This window comes from Musa acuminata, chromosome BXJ2-4 (assembly GCF_036884655.1).
Source record: "Musa acuminata AAA Group cultivar baxijiao chromosome BXJ2-4, Cavendish_Baxijiao_AAA, whole genome shotgun sequence".
Taxonomy (NCBI): domain Eukaryota; kingdom Viridiplantae; phylum Streptophyta; class Magnoliopsida; order Zingiberales; family Musaceae; genus Musa; species Musa acuminata.
This window is the reverse complement of record NC_088341.1, coordinates 35,197,744-35,217,561: the sequence shown is the minus strand read 5'-3', so window position 1 is coordinate 35,217,561 and position 19,818 is coordinate 35,197,744. Positions and strand designations below refer to the sequence as shown.

The window sequence follows — 19,818 nt, the reverse complement described above, 5'->3', positions numbered from 1 at the left end:
TCGTTGCTTTTGTAGATTATTTATTGTAGCTTGCATATTTTACGCGTAGAAATTGCAACAGGTTGGGTATTTTTAGGTTCTCGTGACTATCTGATCCACTTTAGTTAGGTTCAATTATTTTAGAATTGGAATTAGGATGGATAGTTATCGAAATCATGTTCACATTTTTTTCTATTTAGATAGTTATATCGACCTTTTATATATAATTATAGAAAATAAATTTATTTTCTTAAGAAATCAAAATGACTGAGAAACGATAAGATCAACATGTCGATAATCGACAATGCTTTGTCGACATATCATGACTATGCAATCGACACATTTACTATGTAGCACTTAACTTGTCAATGTCACATGATTGATCACTCGATCTCACCCGATAGATATACTCAAGCCACATGAATGATATAATATTTTATTACGTCAATGTCACGTAATCAAATCTTAGGCCTCATGAAGTAGTATATCGATGGCACATGGTTCTCATGTGGCATGTTCATTCTGTTTTAAAGTTCCATGTTCTCTTATCTTATCTCGTCTTCGACAACACTACCAAACACTTACTATATAAGGAGACTCATAGATATATTATAAAATTTACTGAACATATATATTCGATTTGTTCGACTAGTATATTAACCTAGATATTAAAGAGATATTATCGGGAGTGTCTTGATATAGTTTTAATCGATCCGAGAAATAGGTCATATTAGATCGAAATCAACTTTACAAAAGGAAACTTTCAAACATGCCACCATCATTTGAATTTTGAATAGAGCAAAAGAAAAGAAAGGAAGGTATGAAGAATAATTAGTTGTCTTTTATTTCACTTCCTTACGGAAAACGTGTTTTATTTTAGTCAATCATCCCAATCCGGTCGATGGACGATCCGTGATCGTCACGTGTTCGGGGGTCCGATCTCCCCCAAACTCGTCTAATTGGAAGATACGACACGCGTGCGAGTTACCGCGGATCGTCTCTGACCCGGAACAGCGGATCCCTCATCCGTGGACGCGACACAACTGCGCCGTCTCTCATCGCATTCCAACCGTACGATCTCTGCCGCGCAGCGCGTGTCCCCGCCTCGGCGCCCGCGAATGGCATTTCACAGGATCGGGAACACGGAATCCCAGCGTGCGGACCGACCGATTCTTCCCGCACCCAGACGCGACGTCACCTGCGCCCTGGTGTTCTGTTCCTGACTGGATCAGACAGCATCCCTCTTCCTTCGACCCTCTTGCGGGCCCCATCGTTTCTCTGGGCTAGGCAATTGGGTTCGTGTTTCCCGTGCACGTTTCCGGAGCATGACGGCAGCACGTGGCGGGCCCCGCTGCCAACGAGGCGGGTGCGTGTCCTATTCCGGTCCTTTTCCCATACTAAATTAACGCCTCTCTCTCTCTCTCTCTCTCCTATTCCTTCCCGGAGACGGATTCTTGGAGGCCAAAGAGATTAGGACGCGGAACCGACCCTACGGCGGACCAGCACCTTGCTACAGGCATCGCCTTTTCTTCATGAGACAGTAGAATTTCGGTCTTCCGACCCGTTTTCCCTGTAGGACCAAGGTTAGGGCTTGGTGGCTTCTCGACATCCTCGAAGTCGTCGTCGGAGAAATCCATTGATGCCGTTGTAGAGTTCTGTTGACGATTCTTTTTCGTTCAGGATCTGACTGGAGGAGATTGGTTGACTTTGGAGTTTTTCTGATTCCGGTGGCTTGCGGAATATGCTTCCGTTATTAAGATGTCTTTTTTGGATAAATTTTGATGGTGTTTTCTTCTTTGAAGTGTTGATTTCGTTGGTTTCTACCTTTGGCTATAGTCAGAAAAAAATTCTTCTAAATCGGGAGGATTCATTTTGCCCCCTGGGTGTAAAAAAGGCCAAAAAGATAGTTTTTTTGTGATGCATTAACCTACCTTTTCCCTTTGTTTGTTTTCTTATAGCTTTCGTTTTCAAATCGCGTTAAAACTAATTGGAAATTATTTTGAGATTGCATGTTTTATATCGAGATGCAAAGGTCGGAATTTGCTCGGCCCGGCTTGGAATCTACTGTCGATCGGATCTGGATTCTGTTCATGATGATGATAAAAGTTCTACAGTTTCATCTTTCTCTTGGATTTGAATATAACGGATTCGGTGCACCATCGAGAGGTTCATGAATTGGTTGTACTACCTTTTGCAATTGTGTAGCGAGTGTTCCGCTTCGGTATGTAGGAAGTTTCTCCAGCACTAATTTTTAGGTCGTTGCTTTGAGAGCCGTACAAGATGTTCTCTCTTCCATGAAGCTTTTTACTGTAAAATTCCTCGTTTTATATTCGCTTTTACAACAAAAAGGGGAACTTTTTTTGCAAGTTGGCATTTGAATTACGTGATGCCATGAAGGTTTTATCTTTATTGATTCTGATAGCTTTTGTGTTGCCTATATAGGTACGATAGCTGCCAACTGAAGTTAGACTACCGTACGTTCTCAGTCGACAAGGATGAGGTCATTTGCTCGAGCTCTTCGACAAGTTCGAGCTCCATCTGGGGTTCATCGGGGAGCGCTTTCGCACACTGGGTTAGGGAAAGATGGGAAAGTCTTGATTCTGGGTAATTCAGTTGCTGATTATTCGCGGAACGCCTTTCACGGCAGAGAAATTGGTAGATATTTGAACCAGAGTACGGTGCTATCGAGATCTCTGTCTACTCCTGCAGCAAATGACTCTGAAGGTTATCTTTTTGTTACCATCATCACCTTGTTATCTTTGTTTCCTCCCTTGTGGTAGAGAATTTAAATGCAAATCTTCCATCCTGTGTTCTATTTATACTATTGTCGTGCAAAGTGTAAATTTCTGGGTACTGCCTTTTCAGCTGATTTTGCGTATGTAATGCAAATAAACATGGACAATTAGGAGATTTCTACACCGATGCAAAATTAGGTTCTCTGTTTTGACATGTCATTGACTATGCTAATCCCAGTGTCTAACTATGCTGGAGGAGCTGGCCCTTTGTCGGAGTATGAAAGGAGAATTGCATCAGGAGAACTTGTTGATGGAGATGACTTTCAGGTGCAGTCACTAATTTCAATCAAAGTAGCGTTGGCTAATTGGAATTTTTGGATGCTCTAATTGTTGTCTGACATTTGTCTTAGGTAGATACCATTCAAGAACTGCAAAGGCTCTATCGGGAGCTTGCTGAGCTTGAAGAGAGTTGCCAATTGGATAGATATACTGCATCCAAGAAATCTCAGAGGTAATACATGTGTTGTTACTTAAATATGACATCTTGTTAATATTTGTTGGTGCATTATTTTTTTTCTGTTGTACATTGAGTTTTCCTTCTTTATTGGTCTCCTGTGGTTTATTTACTGGCCTTTAGGGTTTTTGCAGGAGTAGGTGGCTATGGTCCCGTCTCATTCCACAATCTTCATATTCACCAGTCAAAGGTCTATACCTGTATGGAGGAGTAGGCACTGGAAAAACAATGCTTATGGACTTGTTTTTTGATCAACTGTGAGCACTCTGTGAATTCCATTCTGATGCATTCTGTGGATACTAGTTCCTTGACATGTCTGTGTAACTGGGGAGATTTACCATGTCTAGGTGCCCTATGATTGTTAAAGCATAGCTCTAGTCATGATTAAGTTCACAATATAGATGTCCTTTCAAATTCTTTATTGGCTTCTCTTCACTGGCAGGTGGTCTCATTCAGAATTAAAAAAATGCAAATCCTGAGTTTGGCATTGTAACTAATTATTGCTACTGACTGATCATGAAAAAATTATGGAAAAGAAATTCTGATTACTGTTTTACAGAGCCATATAAGACTGTTCTCTCACTTTGTTATTTTCTGTTCTCTTGATCTTTTTCTGGAGCAACGCCTTAAAATCTCATTTAGATGGCAAAAGTGAGGAACTAAATAGGAAGTTTGCACTTGATACACACCAGTCCATGTCGTTTATATCAAATATATGCAAAATGGTACCAACCCCTTTTATCATTTTTAGTAACTTTGCTTTTCAACATGTCCAGGATGGTCCAGTCCTGAACCGGCCAAGCTAAATTTAGTTGTCTTGTTATTGAAAACCCTTGGGTGAGATCCAGCTTGGCATATGACAAAATACTTTAGGAAAGGCAAATTGTCATTCAAAATGTTAATAATATTTTATGCCAATCAGTCTGCTTTTATGTGATAAGTGGTCTGGCTTTTGCTAAATTATTTCAAAGTCGAGCCTAAGGCTAGTGACAAGTTAATCAGATATTTGCTATAATAGTATACCTGCAAATGGATGCCCAAGTATGATGAAGTTTAACGTAAATCGGAAGCATATAGACTTGAACTGTAACATTCTACGTGGATGCTTGACAGCAAGCATTTGGTATTTCCATTGTCAATCTTAATGACGTAGCAAAATGCATCCCACTTTTCTCAAAAAATTCTCAATTCTTGATAATTTCATGTTTGCTTCAATGCAAGTAGTACTTGACTGGACCAACTGATATCTAGTTCAGGATAGACGTTAAAGGTTCTAAATTGAAGACAGCCAAAAGTATAACTGCAATTTTTCACTTTTTTATTGATTTGATATAGATTTACGATCAGACTTTTTTCTTTGCAAGTAATTGTTTTTCTGCAATGTAAATTTTAACGGCATACAATTGAATCATTGTAACTATGACTAGCATGTTTATCATACTCTACGAGAGCTCTTTCTAATACTCCTTTGTTCTTGTGCAGGCCGTCTAATTGGAGGAAAAAAAGAATTCATTTCCATGATTTTATGTTGAATGTACATAGCCGCCTGCAGGTACAGCTGGTTCTTTGCATACCTGCAAATTTTTTTTATCCTGAGATTTTCACAACACCTAGTCAGATGATCTTTTAAACTGGTTTTTCTCCTCCTCTGCTTAATGCATTTTTATATTCTCTGCCTGGCATAACATTCATCTAGATGCACAAAGGAGTATCAGATCCACTTGAAGTTGTCGCAGGAGAGATATCAGATGAATCCATTCTTTTATGTCTTGATGAATTTATGGTATGTTTATGCGTACTAAACAATAATTTTCTCTGTACAGTGTTGTTTTATGAATAATCATTGAATATGTCATTAACAGGTAACTGATGTGGCTGATGCTCTGATATTGAATCGTCTTTTTCGGCATTTATTCAGTGAAGGCATTGTGTGTTCTCTGATCCTTTCAGATTTACTAAAAGTATAAGTTGAAAATGCGTTAATCCAAGTCACTTACTATATGCATTCTGTAGGTCCTTGTCTCAACTTCAAATCGTGCTCCAGATCAGCTGTATGAAGGTGGATTGCAGAGGGACCTATTTTTACCATTTATTGAGACCTTGAAGGCAATGGAATGGATATATTTGTTCAAATTTCCATTTGGTTTGCAACTAGTTTAAGCATACAAGGACTCTGCTGTTGGGTTGAATGGAAATGTTTGTTGCAGGAAAGGTGTGTAGTTCATGCAATTGGCTCATCGACTGACTACCGGAAAATAGGTTCGGTAAGTATAGTTCATTTCTTCAGCAATACAAATCTGAAGTTTGTCTTTGTACACAACTCAAAATTTAAACTTAAGTACTTTGATGCAGGCTGAGAAAGGTTTCTATTTTATTGGAAAGGGGCACACTGGATTTTTAAAACAGAAGTTTCAGCATTTGATAGGACATGATAAACCTGGACAACAAGTTGTAGAAGTTGTTATGGGAAGAAAATTGCAGGTCCTTTTTCACAACCTGACATTCTAAAATAGTTAGCACTTTCAGTGGCTCATGGTCTGGCATCTTTGTTTTTTTTTTGTTTCTCCAGGTTCCTTTTGGTGCTAATGGATGTGCATATTTTCCATTTGAAGAACTTTGTGATAGACCTTTGGGGGCAGCAGACTACTTTGGACTATTTAGTAAGTTATCTGTGTTCCCCTTTTATCTTTGTGGTGAAAAATTAAATTTCTTCATAGGCTGTATCATTGGCTTTCATGTTATTGTGGTGTTCTATAATTTAATATCGAATTTTGCCCCACTGCCATGCAGAAAATTTTCATACACTTACCCTGGATGGGGTGCCAAGATTTGGGATCCACAACAGGACTGCAGCATATCGCTTTGTCACATTGGTTGATGTGAGTCTCATGATTTGTAACGAGCTTTATGATTTCCATGTTACAGAACAACTTTTCCATGTCTTGAATGAAAACTACGCACTTTTGTTGGATAAATTATTAGAGAATTTCTATATATTTCTTTTACTAAAGGAAGTTTTTCATGCGATCATTGTCTAGATAAAATAACAGACATTTATATGATTTGTTTTTGGAGAAAATAATATTATCTATGTTACGCTGATGTCAAATTCAAATTTTTTTGTCTGACTGATATCTTGTCTTTTTATGAACTTATTGAAATAATCTGATTGACGTAAGTCTCATTGACATCGAAAAAATTCAAAGTCCTCTGAATTCCAGTTTCTTTCATTTGAATGAACATAATGTATATTAGGTTCTGAATCTGCACCAATTTCATAGTGTTCTTTGACCTGACAATACGACTTCTGTCACATTTCTATTTCATTTTAGCAAAATTCTACTTAGAAGGGTTGAATTTTGTTATAAACGAGCCATAGTTTGTTGTACAAAACATTACTTCTGTATTTTGGTTGTGATTATACGAGTCACTTTTCAACAGGTGATGTATGAAAACAAGGCTAGGCTGCTATGCACAGCCGAGGCATCCCCAGTCGAACTCTTTGAAAGTATTGTGACAGTTGCCGATGCTCAAAAGATATCACCAAGAACATCGTCACGGTCGCAGAAGAAAGATGATGTTGATCTTTGTGTCGACAACGAGCTAGGATTTGCTAAAGACCGCACAATTAGTAGGTATGACTCCATCAGTCGTAACAAGAAAGGAGGTCTTCCATTCTTGCATTTGATATATGAAAAACCAACAGTGCTATAATACTTTTAGTGTGAGCTACTAATGATATTGTTATATTTTCAGATTAACCGAGATGAACAGCAGGGAGTACTTGGAGCAGCATGAAGCCAGATTGCAGGAGAAGGCCTCTGGAGAAGCACATCTTAATGGTGTTGTTGTAGAAGCATGATTACCTTTTCTTTTGACATTATTCTCTATATAGTCCATTAAGGAGCAATTGATATCATCAATAATGTCATCAGAGGCTTCAGATATAAGGCAGAGAAGCCTGCTTACCCTGTAGATGAGGAAGCCCTGAATAATCTTGCTTACGATGAATCATAATGGCCTATCTAATCTTATTTGTATTTTTTTGGGTACGATACTGAATGTTGATAAATATCCTGTATTATTTTCTTTTCTGTGCAAGCTCAGAACAAGTTAATATTACATATTGGTGACTGATTTTGGTGTTATGGCTCACTTGTATTTTGGTAGCTGATGGTGAGAGCTTTGCTTACAAGCAGCTAAAAGTTCTTGAATTGAGTGTCAAGAACTCGCATTATCTGTTGCAAAATAATCGCATGCATTTTGGGGCGCTGAAAACATCTCATTGCATAAGAAAAGTCTACATAACTCTGATAGTGAAGCAGGTAATGAAACATTACAATGGATTTTGGCCTCCATCCTTCATTTGTTTGTCAGAGAGATCTTCCTTCAGATCCATGTTCATAGATGTTCCTGGATGACATGCCAAGTGATTTGTTCCTCTTCTTTGATGATGAAAGCCTTAATGATGGTTGCCATTGATGTTACGCTACAAGGATTCATATTTCTCTTTGTTCAGAGGTTGAACATCTAAACTGAGCAACAAAGCTTGGAATCAATGGATGCCAAACAAATGCAAAATGCTTGGTAACCAGTCAAAGGATACCTGCACAAGAGAGAGAAGGTTGTTTTAGATGCGCATTCTACAAAATGAATGCTTTAAACAAAGGTATTACTACTTGCCTATAATCCATTACATATTTTGATTTCCCAATCTTCCCAAGCTGCAAAATAGTCTGCTTTCCTTTCTCCTGTTCAACAATGTATGAACAGCTAATTAATCTTCAAAGCAAATAAATGGGGAAATCTTGTGTACCAACGCAAAATTTGCCAAGAACCAAGCCATGCTTTAATGTGATTGATGCAGTCCGAGCAAAAAAGATATACCTCCATTGTCAGCTGAAAGTTCTTGACCGAACTTTGAATTATTGGCCCTGTTCTTCCAGCTCTTTCTCTGAAGTCCAGTTCATGTCTTTTTGTAAACTAACCAGCACCAAACCAATGCATATTAGCATCACCAATCAAGTGAAAGAACTCTCATGCAGATTCAATTTGGGAATGCTTACGGTATTATAATACGGCACTCTCGAGACAAGCCGATTGGCTCTGTTCGAATTCTCCCCCCAGTCTTTTGGAAGTCCATTAATGTGTTGGATCTGCCATGGCTCCAAGTCCAAAGCCAAACATTAGATGCACACTCCAACTATTTAATCTCAGTTGGTCTTTACAAGGATGATCGTGGAATTCACCTGGGTGGTGTTCGAATTCTTTAGCTGCATGGATTGATACTTGGGAATCCATGCCCTCAAGCTTCTATAGTTCCCTGTGATTGTAGTTACTGTAGGAAGGTACCTGTCATAACGAATGCATTTAGATCACTCCTGAAAAAGATGATGAGACGCATCCTGAATTCATAGAATAAACCATAGACCAAGTTTCCTCACACTACAAGCCCGAGAAGATGCCTGGAATGCTTCTTTCTAGGATCAAATCTGTTCCCCTGAAGCAAAAGAAGGGAGAATTATTATGCATGATGTCAAGTCCCTGCTTACTGTCAAATTGAACCATGAGCTCCTCTCTCTCTCTCTCTCTCTCTCTCTCTCTCTCTCTGTATCAAACTTCAACATGAATGCAGAGATGTCAACAACCTGATCCCAAATTTGATATTTTGATCCCATGAGGTTCGCTGTTATACTGCCCAAGAAGCTCTCATCTGAGTTGCAGAATATTCCGTTTGGATTCTGAGCAACAATGAACTCAGACCTGCCATTTCGCCTTCTGTGCCATGCAACAGCCAGTTTCCGATCTTGTCGTCCCTGGCCCTCCTGCAATATCCAATCGAGATGATAACTCTCAGAAGAACTAAGCATTTTGTAGAGTTTTTGAGATTATTCAAGTAGAAGAAATCTTGTCAGAGAAGATTGAATTCTTGCAAAATCCCAAGTTTCTTACAACTAGTTCTTAGAATTTCTGTGTTGGTATGCATCGAAGAAAGCTTTAACAATATGTCATGCGGGGATGGATCATTAGAATGCCACAAACATCATCCCAACTGAGATTGTAAGTGGAAAGCTCACATTGGTGTAAAGTGTGTAGAAAGACATCCCACTCCTGCCTTGTGTTCTCTCCTTGAATATGATGCAAGTGCATCTCCCAACATCCAGAGGCAGAGGCCTATACAACAAGGACCTGCACACACACACACACACACACACACACAGCACGATTATTGCAGCTTAGCTCAACCATCCCCGCGTAGGTCTCTGTAACGCTCACCTGTTGGGAAGAGTGGACCAAGACGAGGCCGGCGCGGATTCGGAGTCGGAGAACTGATCCCACACGTCCGACGAGGAGGATAGCGGTTCCCACGGCTTGGGCGGCCCGAGGAGCGACGACGACGACGACGATGGTTGGGGCGGCTCGTTCAGCTTCATGCAGAGCTGCAGGGAGGATGGCCTCAGCGCGGGCTTGACGTCCAGCTTCTTTCCCTTGCAGGCATTTAGGCTGACGACGGGGACGAGGTTCTCCTTGTCGGGGTCGAGGAGGGGATCTTGGCAGCGGGATTGGTGGGGCGAGGCGGAGTTGCGGTGGTGGGAGGAGGGCAGTGGATGGGGCTTCTTTGGAACAGCAGTCATCGCTAGAGAGAGAGAGAGAGAGCCAAGTGGGTTAGGGGCTTCTTCGACGGGTTTTATGGGTGTGGAGTTGGTGGGGTCAGCTGTGGGTTCAAATTTGAATGAAGTCTGGGTAAGAAAGAGGGGAGGGGTTAACGGTTAGTAAAACCTTGGGAAGTGCATCGTACACTTGGTTTGGAGTTATTTAATGATTGCTTCGGGCGGTGGGAGGGCGGGAAGGTGACTTGGTTTTGAATCAGACCGGCCGAACCCGGCCTGACCTGAAAACTTTGGGCCGATTTGCCATGCCTAGTCCTCAAAGGCTCCGTTTGACCCGGCCCATCTGATTCTATTATCCGGTTTGGGCTTGGCTGAATGGACCGGTCCCGGGCGGGCCAATGCCAACTCTTATCCACGAGAGCAGGAAACCCCGTGCGTTCGACCTGATAAGAGGACGACGAACCTGAGCCGATGGAACGGAACAAACAATGGCCTCATCGTCTCTTTTCGTCGTCAAGCTCTCTCCCCTCGCGCTACCGCCACTTCGCTGCTCTAATGCCGTCCGTTTCTCCCCCTCTCCACTTGCAGTCTCTCTCAAGAACAAGCTCACCTCCTCCGCAACCCTATACGGGTCTCCTCTGCTGCTCCGGAGAACTCACTCTCCGATCCCCTCTTCTTCTTCTTCTTCTTCTTCTTCCCTCTGTCGGAGATCTTCGAGTCTCGTGGTCTTTGCTGCCAAAGGATACAAGATGAAGACCCACAAGGTACCTTCTTTCCTGCTTCTGTAGCCTCCTTGATGCCATCTGAGGGTAAGTGGTTGTTCCCTTTTCTTGGCTGGAAAAGGCCTCCGCGAAGCGGTTCCGGGTAACGGGGCGGGGGAAGATTGTGAGGAGGCGGGCGGGGAAGCAGCACTTGCTGGCGAAGAAGAACACCAAGAGGAAGCTCCGGCTGTCCAAGATGGTATGTTTCAGATTGTAATTTGGGTACTGATAGTGCTTGCCTATAAGAATTGGAAGCAATTTGTTTTGACCCAAGTTAATCCTTGTGGCTTTTTTCCCTTGCATAAGAAAGGTGGGTGATTTTGCAGATTGCTGCCTATGAAGAAACTTTTAACATATGCTTAGTTACATTTAAAGGACTCTTCTTTCTCCCTTCCTGACCTACAAATATATGTATGCAGGGCATAAGATTGGGTGGATTTCATATACTATGTGGCAACATGAATTCCATGCAGGAGAATGTTGTCATGATTTGTCAATAGAAGATATCATAATTATGAACTTTAGAGCATGGATTTGCTTCTGCTAATATCCGATAATTGACAACTTTCATTCTCTAGAATTATTTGTGAGTTGGAGATCCTGTTACATAGGCCTCAAAATCAACTTAAACTTGAAGTTTTTTGCTTTCTTACATGCATTTTATGTGCTCTGACTAACTGAGAATAAACCAACAATATGTTTTTTTCCCTCTTAAAATGATGCGTATAGTGAGGTTGCTCGGATGAATTAAATTTCTCTTAAGCAAATTGTTGTAACCTAAATTCCAGAATACAATGTAGAGTATACAAGTAAAGAACGTTTTCTTCTGTGAATTGAACAGTCATCTAGATATGCTAATTTCCAGCTCATTAGTGGAGCTTCATGAGCTTCATGTTGGTCACATGACATTAAACCTTGATGATGTTTCGTGAGCCTATGAAATATGGACCATGAAGCTTACTGAAATGTTTCTCATTATTTTTGATGTGTTTTATAAATCCCATAGTCATGCCTTGAGAAATGGATTATCAATGCTTGGCATTTTGGTATCTAGCATGTTGCTTTGGATTTACTGATTGCTCAAGTTTTTTGCATTTGGGACAATCACATATCTTTGTTTTCTACCATGGTGAAAAAAAGGGTTTCCTGTTGTCATTGTCCATTGTTTAGAGATGATATCCTTCTAATCATGATCATACAGAATCTTGACTTAAATCTTTCTGATAAAGAGGATAACTATGTGGGTGTTCTTGTTGGATAGCCACTAGGAATCATAGTATATGGAGAGTAATATATGATTATGATACACGCTAAATTTTGTTTGCAGCATCCAGTAAACAAGAGTGACTACGACAATGTCATTGGTGCACTACCGTACCTCAAAGTGAATCGAAACGCAACCTGAGAGGCTCTATTCATGTTGGTGGACCTTTTTTCTTGATCTTTTTACACCCTGTGCTACTATTGATTTGATAATTTATGCTGCCTTTGCCCTGATTTACTCATGTTTTGCAAGTTCGATAACTGTAAACATGTCATTCACTCTGTTCTCTTCGGCTCTGGTGAAAACTTGTGCATTCTTGAGATCGACCAGTTTGGTGAAACTAATCTTTCTTTGGAATTTGATTGTTTTTATCTTGGGTCTCCTGTGATAGGGGATTATAATTTGAAGAGGATCTGCTGCTAAAAAAATTGTAGAGAGGTGGTTTGGTTCATCACCATCTAATTATAGCTTGCTGGGTCAGCTGTCCAAAAATTTGCACTGGAGAGATAAGTACGTCTGTTAATGTAATGCAGGCTGGTATTTGAGATTTAAGTTTCGAGTTATGTGCAAATGAAATGAAAGGAAAGCCATAGCTAAGTATGGAGAAAGTGTGAAGTAACAATGTCCACTAAAGTATTTGGGCTACTATAATTGTTTTGCAAAATTGTATGTCTATGAATACTTCTACAATTTAATAATATACTTCTTTTAATTTAAATTTTACATATATGTTCATGCAAGATCCAAAACCTTACATGTGTTTTTGTAGTTAATCTGTAGTTAATCTTTGTTAGTTGATAATTTTAATATCTTCTGGAAACTCCCTTAGAATTCCAAGGGTGTTTTCAGTATTTTACATTTTAACTCTCTTTTAAATTTACTCTTTCATATTTGTTAAACATGATTAGTAATGAATATTTTAAGTTTCATGGAGAATTTTGTATGTATGTATGGATGTACACATATGCTCTTCTTGGCTTATAGAGCTAATAAGTTTTTATTTTTGAAACGGAGAAAGTAAATAAATAAATATTAGATAATAGACATTCTTTATAAAATAAATGTTACTTGGTCAACTTCATGGTGGAAATTTCTCAAGGTATTATATATATATATATATATATATATATATATATATATATATATATATATATATGTGTGTGTATGTATATGTATATGTGTATGTATATGTGTATGTATATATACATATGTATATATATATATATATATATATTGTCATTTATTTTAGTAGATCGATAATTTGTAAGTTGGGAGGCATTAAAGAAAGGATGATTATTTTAGAAAATATTTTTTTTAGTATTTGTCGATAATTTTTTGATCTATTTGTAACAGTATTTTGGTTATTATTAGTATTATTTTGATCTATTACAATGATTTGACTATTAAAAAAGTACTGTAAAATATACTTAAAAATATTATAAATAATTTAAATTGATTCCTAACTTCAACCAAACTAACTATATGTCTAAAAATATGTATTGTAATATTTTATAAGCAATGATAATTAAAGAGGCTTGTTATGATGTCCTTTATAATTTTTTTAATGAATAAAGCACTATAAAATTTATTAGGAAACATTGGAAACAAATCAAATAAAAATACTATAATAATTAAATTTTATATTTTTTAAATTTAAAAGTATTATTTGAAAAAAAATAAAAAAATATTTTTAATAAAAAAATAAAAATGTAAATATTTTTTTTAAGAATATCGCACTAAAAGAAACACATAAATCAATCATATGCTTTCTTCTTTGTTGGATTGCATGTTAATTCTGTGTATTATTAGTTGAGTTAATTCTCTGGTTGGGCCCGTGACTCAGTGATCCGAGTCTTGGCCGGGTGGATACCCGATCCGCTAGCTGTCGTCTCTCACTTGCGGCCGATCCCTGTTGTTGTTTCGATCCGCTACGGTGTACGATCAAGTTCATCATGCTTCGTAAATTCCTTGATCTTAATCTGACGGCGGGAGAAAGAAGCCCCAGACCTTACCACGCGTCGGATCCCTGTCTTTTCGATCCGCTACTGTGTATACCATCAAGTCCGTCATGCATTATAAATCCCTTTATCTTAAGCCAACGGCGGGAAGAAAGCGACCGCAAGACTAACCATCGCGAGCTCAGTAGTCTCTCCGTACCATCGTTCCCAGCCCCAAACCTAGACGTCGGCCGGGGACGCGCTCTTTTTGCCACCGCCACCACCACTGGCGGCCAGCGGCCCACTACCACCGCCTCTGATTTCCTACAAGTCCACTGCGCTTATTTTCCAGTCAGCACGGTTCGTTCCTCGTCTTTCTTTTCTTCTTTCCTGAGATTATTTAGGTGTTAAATCCGTGTTTAAGCCCCATCTTTTGTTCTTGGAAGATATTGATGGCGATATGCTTTTTCCTCTTGTTAGAGGATCAAGATTAGCGCAAAAATAAGGGCAGGATAAAGAAATAGAAGCAGAACTATCAATCATTGGCCCTTCTTGCACATCTGAGAAGTAATTGCTTGTGACGTGCTAGAGATGTTATTGATCAAGGCAATGCAGTTAAGGACTATTTTGCTTTGGTAAGACAATTTTAATAGTATATATATATATATATTTTAATAGATGAAGGATGGGAGTCGCCCTTCTCCCAATAACAGATGGAGGAATACCATAAAATGTCCTATGATTTCCTTATGTACTAATGCAATAATAATATCAAAATTTTAATTATGCACGCATATCATCATCAACATCAATGAAACATAACATACATAAAAGCCAATTATCCATACATATCATCAATATCAAGGTATAGTCGAACTCGATGGTATACTCCCAACAACAGATAAAGTAGTGTTTCTCCAACTGGATGAGTTCTTTGTCTCATAACAGAAGGTGGAGAGAACCCATTTCGTACTCCCAACAACGAATGAAGTAGTGTCCCTCACTCGTCAAAGTGGAGAAACGTTCCTCTCAATAGCTGATGGAGAAACCATTTAACTGTCACATCTGACAACCTACTAGATCTCGAACGAAGTCGCCCTACCAATATATTGACTTTCTTGCTATCAGCAAGGCCCATACATATCCACATCTCATATCAGAATTATATATCATTTCATAACATGTCATTATATCATCTTGGCTCAATCAATCAGATACATAATAACAAGGCAGTAGATCGTACTTAGAGGATGATATAGGGGTTTCAATCTAGTGGGTGCTACTCGCTACATGATTTGGTCTGAATCTCCTATCATGTGGGGGTACAACTACATGGAGATCTCATATACGTACCAACCTAAGTAGATTACTTGTTTGCCTGTCAATCATGCATCAAGTATGCATGTGCATTTACAAGATTCCACAAATGCATCAATAAAGATGTTGCAAATCGATCATTTACCATGTATCAAAATTCAAACATGTATGCGCATATGCGAGACAACATAAATGCATCAATAGGATTGTAGGTCAATAGTATAAGTATCACTCAAGCATGATATGTTCAAAAGAATGACATAATCCTTTTAAGACTTCTTTTTGCTTATTCTTTTCACTAGTCGAATATTTGTGCAAAGCAAATCATGAGCCGAGCTAGCGAGGTGACTCGCTGGTATAGTTTAGGTCACACAATCGGGCCGTGTACCAGAATATGCATTGTGGATCATGTAGTGGGTTGATACTTCCAACAAGTCACACTCTACTATCAGACAACACCCTACACTCAAAGATGTATGATAACTAGCTATTATGGACTACAAGCTCACATGTTAGCACATAATAGTTCATGCAAGCTAGTCGTGTGCCTTAGGCATGTAAGTTTTGTTTTAGGTGTGAACCACAAGTCTAGGCTCTCCATGTCTGGTCAGACCCACATGTCAAATGTCAAACCTATTTAGGATGATGCACTACATTGACATGATATCAGCAATAAGTTACTTGTCTACATATGGATGGTGTTGTTAAATGGTTAAGTGCTTGGGTTGATGAGCCAAGTTGATCGCTTGTTCTACATGCAGTGTGAAGTGCAGGCTATCTTAGGTTATGTAATGTCTGACTTGGTTGTTGTTGTGCGATGTTGGGTAGTGTCACCCATATACCCTTGTGTTTAGTCAAACAATACCTATGTAAGTGGAACATGTGATCGTGCTCAATGATAATACAATGTCTTGCTCATATACCTAAACCTGTAAGCAGGCTTATGCTTGTGTTGTCTTATATTTGGAGTCAAGTTTGTGCTTATATGTTGGGTCATGTGAGGCTCGACTATGAGTTTATGTCATCGTGCAAGCATGAGCAACAATCCAGTCTAGAGCACATAACAACTTTGTGATGGTTGCCATATATAATATGGGTTATGGGTACAATTGGACATGATTGGCTTTTGTTATAATGCAATTGTATAGGTACATACAGCCCATATTGAGTGGTATACCACAGAATGGAAGACCTTGGCGTACGATCACATGTTCTAAACACAAGTGTATATGAGCGACACTACCCGGTTTCACATAATAACATGCAAGTCAGATATTACATAACCTAGTATAGCCTTCACTTCATACTGCATGTAGTGTTGGTGGCCAACTTGAATCATAGACCGAAAGCACTTAACCATTTGATGACACCATCCATATGTGAACGAGTAACTTATTGTTCATATCACATTATCATAGGTGCACCATCCTAAATAAGTTTGACACATGGCATGTGGGTCTGACCAGGACATGGAGAGCCTAGACTTGTGGTCTGCACCTAACCCAAACAAGACTTACATTCCTAGGGTACACAACTGGCTTACATGTACTATCATGTAGTCCGTAATAGCTTATTGTCGCATGTCTTTGAGTGTAGGACATTGTCTGATAATATGGTGTGACTTGTCTGATAGCTCTGTGTCATGGATATTTGATGGGAGCTTCACACATGGTGTGATTTTCTCGGCATACGAGTTAATTTGTACCGGGAACAGATCCAACTGAAACGACTACAGATATAAGGCAGAAGTTACAAACCTTGATTGATCAATCTAGCAATAATCAATGATTAATCTTAGGGAGCGGCTAAATTTTAATGACATTAGCAGAAAAAGGGTAATCTAACCACCCAAAACTACTGATTCCATTAACACTATTTCGTAATTTTGGAGCATGAGTAGTAGTGCCACCTAAATCTTTCCTTTTATTTGTTCATGTGCAAGTTGACGATGATGCTGTTGTGGCTTTGATCAATAGAACAGGTTGGGTGTTGCCATATGCTGTACGCACAAATGCAATTTCAGTGCTGTTTATATATAGCATTCATGAGTCAGGAGAGTTCTAACTATGAATGCTAACCTAGATCATTGACTCATACAAGTCTTTTCTCAATCAATGAATCTTTGAGTTTATGCATTTACTTCATGTTGTTTCATCAGCTTCATACAACCTGTAACATGCACAAGTTATATCTTGTTAAGCATTATTGACGTGAATGAAAATTCAGCAATTAGGTCTTACTTTTTAACTATATATAAATTTACAAAATGTGATAAAAACGTGAAAATATGTTGTAAGTGATGCGTATGATCCACATTAAGAAACTCTAACAAAATATTTGATTTAATAATAGTTGAGAAATTAGAATTAAGTTTTAATTGGTAGTAGGCTTAATACATGCTGTATTCAAATCAAGAGTATGGGATTACATTTGTACTTCTGAGCAATTTCTAGTGGTAATTTAAATATTATACAAGGATAGTAGTAATAACACAATTGGAATTAATTATGAGGAAACATGATATGCACCGCATTATTATGCTTATGTGGTCTATGTATATGGTTGGATATACTTCATATACGATTTCACCACATATGCCACATTCTTTATACGGTGTGGCCATAGACATCCATATATGCAGCCGCATATATCATGGAAAATTAATTTCAATGTTGAGGCTTATTTGTTATATGAGTTTTATTTCTTGTTTGTCAGGTAATCATGTTTCTATTAGACATTGCTTGTCTGAAATCTAGAGTTTTGATTTGAGTTTAAGATTGGTGAAATAAATGGTACATTTTCTGCACCATCTTATGCATATCATGTCCTCACTTTTGTTTTTCACATGTGATTATAAACAGTTTTATATTTCTGTAAGTTATAAAAATTGTCAATCTCCTTTTCAGGTGACAGCGAGTTTGAGAAGATTTACATTGCATGCCCTAAATCCTTCATGTCGTTCCCCTGATCAAGATAATGGTGACCTTAGATGATGATTTGCTCAAAACAGCTTATTCAGTCGTGTACAAGTGTAGAAAAAAAATAATTTGTTGGTGATGAGTTTTCATCAAAAGATTGGGATAAAATAGTTTGTGGCAATTGAGATGTATGATCTTGTGTAGCAATGGACAAAGGCTTTTTGTGCATATGCCGAATAGCTGCAACTAAACCATGGAGTCCAATACTCGTAACAGCGATCGATTGGCACTTGTGATTTTTATCTGGAAGCAAGCAAAAATTTTCAATAATATGATCTATATCTACATGATGTCCCTAAATTAGGAGATTCTTATGGAAGCAGAGATCGAAAAAAATGGTTTTGTTAAAAGGAATACAGTGTCATTCTAACAGTGTTTTTGTAATTAATGTGGAAAGATCTGAAAACTCTTAAGGGGGCTATGTGAGACACAATTATTTGTTGCACATATTTCTTGGCGATTCTTCACTTGGATTAACATGGAATACGGTTTTCTTGTTTTTTAGTGGTTAATGTTGTGAAGATTGCATGGAAGATAAGTTTTTGACTGTTGTCAGCACCACCTCACAAGGCCATGGTGGGTTTTGATGTTTTGCTAAGATTGTTCCTCCATGATTGTGATAGGATCATGAAAATGATCTATACGTATCACTGACGCAACTAATTTGGTTCACAGGGCAAAGATATTGAATGAGGGTGATCATGTCAAGACAATAAAAAACAAAGACAGGAAGGATGGATCAGACTTTTGAGAGGCCAAAAGGATGCAGCAAAAAGAGCAAAGGGAGATTGGCTCTTGGGATGATGGAACAGCTGGGCTAAATCCCGTGTGTTTATTTAATTCACAAGTGCTGCTTGTCACCAATCGAAGAGAGAGGGAGCTTTCAGTGCTTCCATGACGAGGGAGGTCGCCCCCGACACTAAATTCTGATCTCACTTTCATATTCTTTCATAATATCTTTCTTTATTACATACAGATTAAACCTTTGTTATCATATGATGTTGATCATTGACTTGTTCCTATCTAGCTAGCGTGGAAGGGAAGCATTCTTGCATAGACCCAATCCATTGTCAGATAAAATGGGTGAAGGAAAGGACCTACACACACAGCGTCTGCCGCTGAAGTCAGTATCAACTTTATATACTTAATTACGTGAACAGTAACAAAGCAGAAAATGACAGGCAAATTATTGTCCTTATGAGCGGTTGAAAGATATCCAAACTTGTTCTATTCGTTTTGGTAATCTCTTCCTTTCTCCACTTGCCTTGTATATAACCTACCTTGAATGTTCCTTTTCTCCTTCACCTCTACGTGCGTGAGAGAATAGGAGGTGTTATTTAACTGGAGACCTCATCAGGATCTAAACAGATTTAGAGTCTTAATCCGTCAATACTTTTTTACTGTGGAAATCCAATTAAAATTAGTTGATTTCTTTCTATACAAGGGTTGACATAGCCAGAGCTGGACATATCAACAACCATGTCATAACGACATATCGCCATATATCTAGATATGTCTGATTAATAAATCTTTGTCTTGCCATTTGCTTGCTTTGATATTAGTAGAAAAAAAGATTTTATTTTCCAGCAAAAAATTATTTTCCTTCTTTATTTTTTTTGGCTGATGCAGATAATCCCAATAGTTAATTAGTTAGCTGAGGTAGGATTAGATCAAAATTTTTATTTGTACGTTATCCAAAATTATGTTGTAAACTTAACGACC

The 19,818-nt window shown here is 38.4% G+C and overlaps 3 protein-coding genes across 9 annotated transcripts; 2 read left to right on the top strand and 1 right to left on the bottom strand.

Annotated features, from left to right (window-relative positions):
- The first annotated feature begins 1,411 nt into the window (after positions 1-1,411).
- On the top strand, positions 1,412-7,376 carry LOC103981831 (uncharacterized). Of its 6 annotated transcripts, none has more exons than XM_018830738.2 (15): positions 1,412-1,495; positions 2,422-2,703; positions 2,953-3,041; positions 3,125-3,225; positions 3,363-3,485; positions 4,711-4,780; positions 4,925-5,011; positions 5,091-5,156; positions 5,242-5,334; positions 5,436-5,492; positions 5,581-5,709; positions 5,798-5,888; positions 6,019-6,107; positions 6,670-6,863; positions 6,985-7,376. In XM_018830738.2, exons 2-15 carry the CDS (start codon positions 2,475-2,477, stop codon positions 7,088-7,090), a joined length of 1,524 nt encoding a protein of 507 aa, XP_018686283.2. In that variant the 5' UTR covers positions 1,412-1,495; positions 2,422-2,474; the 3' UTR covers positions 7,091-7,376. The 6 variants fall into 6 exon arrangements, with proteins under 6 accessions (XP_018686283.2, XP_009396857.2, XP_064961209.1 ...); XM_009398582.3 differs by having other exon boundaries at positions 1,416-1,562; XM_065105137.1 differs by having other exon boundaries at positions 1,478-1,626.
- A 99-nt stretch (positions 7,377-7,475) lies between these two features.
- LOC103981821 (tubby-like protein 4) lies at positions 7,476-9,901 on the bottom strand. The gene is made up of 9 exons (XM_009398571.3): positions 9,505-9,901; positions 9,306-9,417; positions 8,877-9,053; positions 8,673-8,728; positions 8,478-8,580; positions 8,295-8,384; positions 8,116-8,211; positions 7,912-7,979; positions 7,476-7,834 (listed from the first exon to the last, which is right to left on the bottom strand). The coding sequence occupies exons 1-9, from the start codon at positions 9,861-9,863 to the stop codon at positions 7,759-7,761; spliced, it is 1,137 nt and encodes a 378-aa protein (XP_009396846.2). The 5' UTR covers positions 9,864-9,901; the 3' UTR covers positions 7,476-7,758.
- Positions 9,902-10,300: 399 nt separating this feature from the next.
- LOC135582794 (large ribosomal subunit protein bL35c-like) lies at positions 10,301-18,261 on the top strand. Of its 2 annotated transcripts, none has more exons than XM_065105134.1 (4): positions 10,301-10,603; positions 10,683-10,799; positions 11,928-12,019; positions 18,025-18,261. In XM_065105134.1, the coding sequence occupies exons 1-3, from the start codon at positions 10,328-10,330 to the stop codon at positions 12,003-12,005; spliced, it is 471 nt and encodes a 156-aa protein (XP_064961206.1). In that variant the 5' UTR covers positions 10,301-10,327; the 3' UTR covers positions 12,006-12,019; positions 18,025-18,261. The 2 variants fall into 2 exon arrangements, with proteins under 2 accessions (XP_064961206.1, XP_018678687.2); XM_018823142.2 differs by lacking the exon at positions 18,025-18,261 and adding an exon at positions 12,256-12,587.
- The last annotated feature ends 1,557 nt before the right edge of the window (positions 18,262-19,818 follow it).

Excerpts from the sequence above, each read along its gene's own strand:
- LOC103981831 (XM_018830738.2), top strand. The coding sequence starts at position 2,475 with ATGAGGTCATTTGCTCGAGCTCTTCGACAAGTTCGAGCTCCATCTGGG. Across the intron at positions 3,042-3,124 it reads TTGATGGAGATGACTTTCAG|GTAGATACCATTCAAGAACT; the intron begins GTGCAGTCACTA and ends CATTTGTCTTAG. Across the intron at positions 6,864-6,984 it reads AAAGACCGCACAATTAGTAG|ATTAACCGAGATGAACAGCA; the intron begins GTATGACTCCAT and ends TTATATTTTCAG.
- LOC103981821 (XM_009398571.3), bottom strand. The coding sequence starts at position 9,863 with ATGACTGCTGTTCCAAAGAAGCCCCATCCACTGCCCTCCTCCCACCAC. Across the intron at positions 8,581-8,672 it reads CATCTTCTCGGGCTTGTAGT|GTACCTTCCTACAGTAACTA; the intron begins GTGAGGAAACTT and ends TCGTTATGACAG. Across the intron at positions 8,385-8,477 it reads AGAATTCGAACACCACCCAG|ATCCAACACATTAATGGACT; the intron begins GTGAATTCCACG and ends GAGCCATGGCAG.
- LOC135582794 (XM_065105134.1), top strand. The coding sequence starts at position 10,328 with ATGGCCTCATCGTCTCTTTTCGTCGTCAAGCTCTCTCCCCTCGCGCTA. Across the intron at positions 10,604-10,682 it reads ACAAGATGAAGACCCACAAG|GCCTCCGCGAAGCGGTTCCG; the intron begins GTACCTTCTTTC and ends TGGCTGGAAAAG. Across the intron at positions 10,800-11,927 it reads AGCTCCGGCTGTCCAAGATG|CATCCAGTAAACAAGAGTGA; the intron begins GTATGTTTCAGA and ends TTTTGTTTGCAG.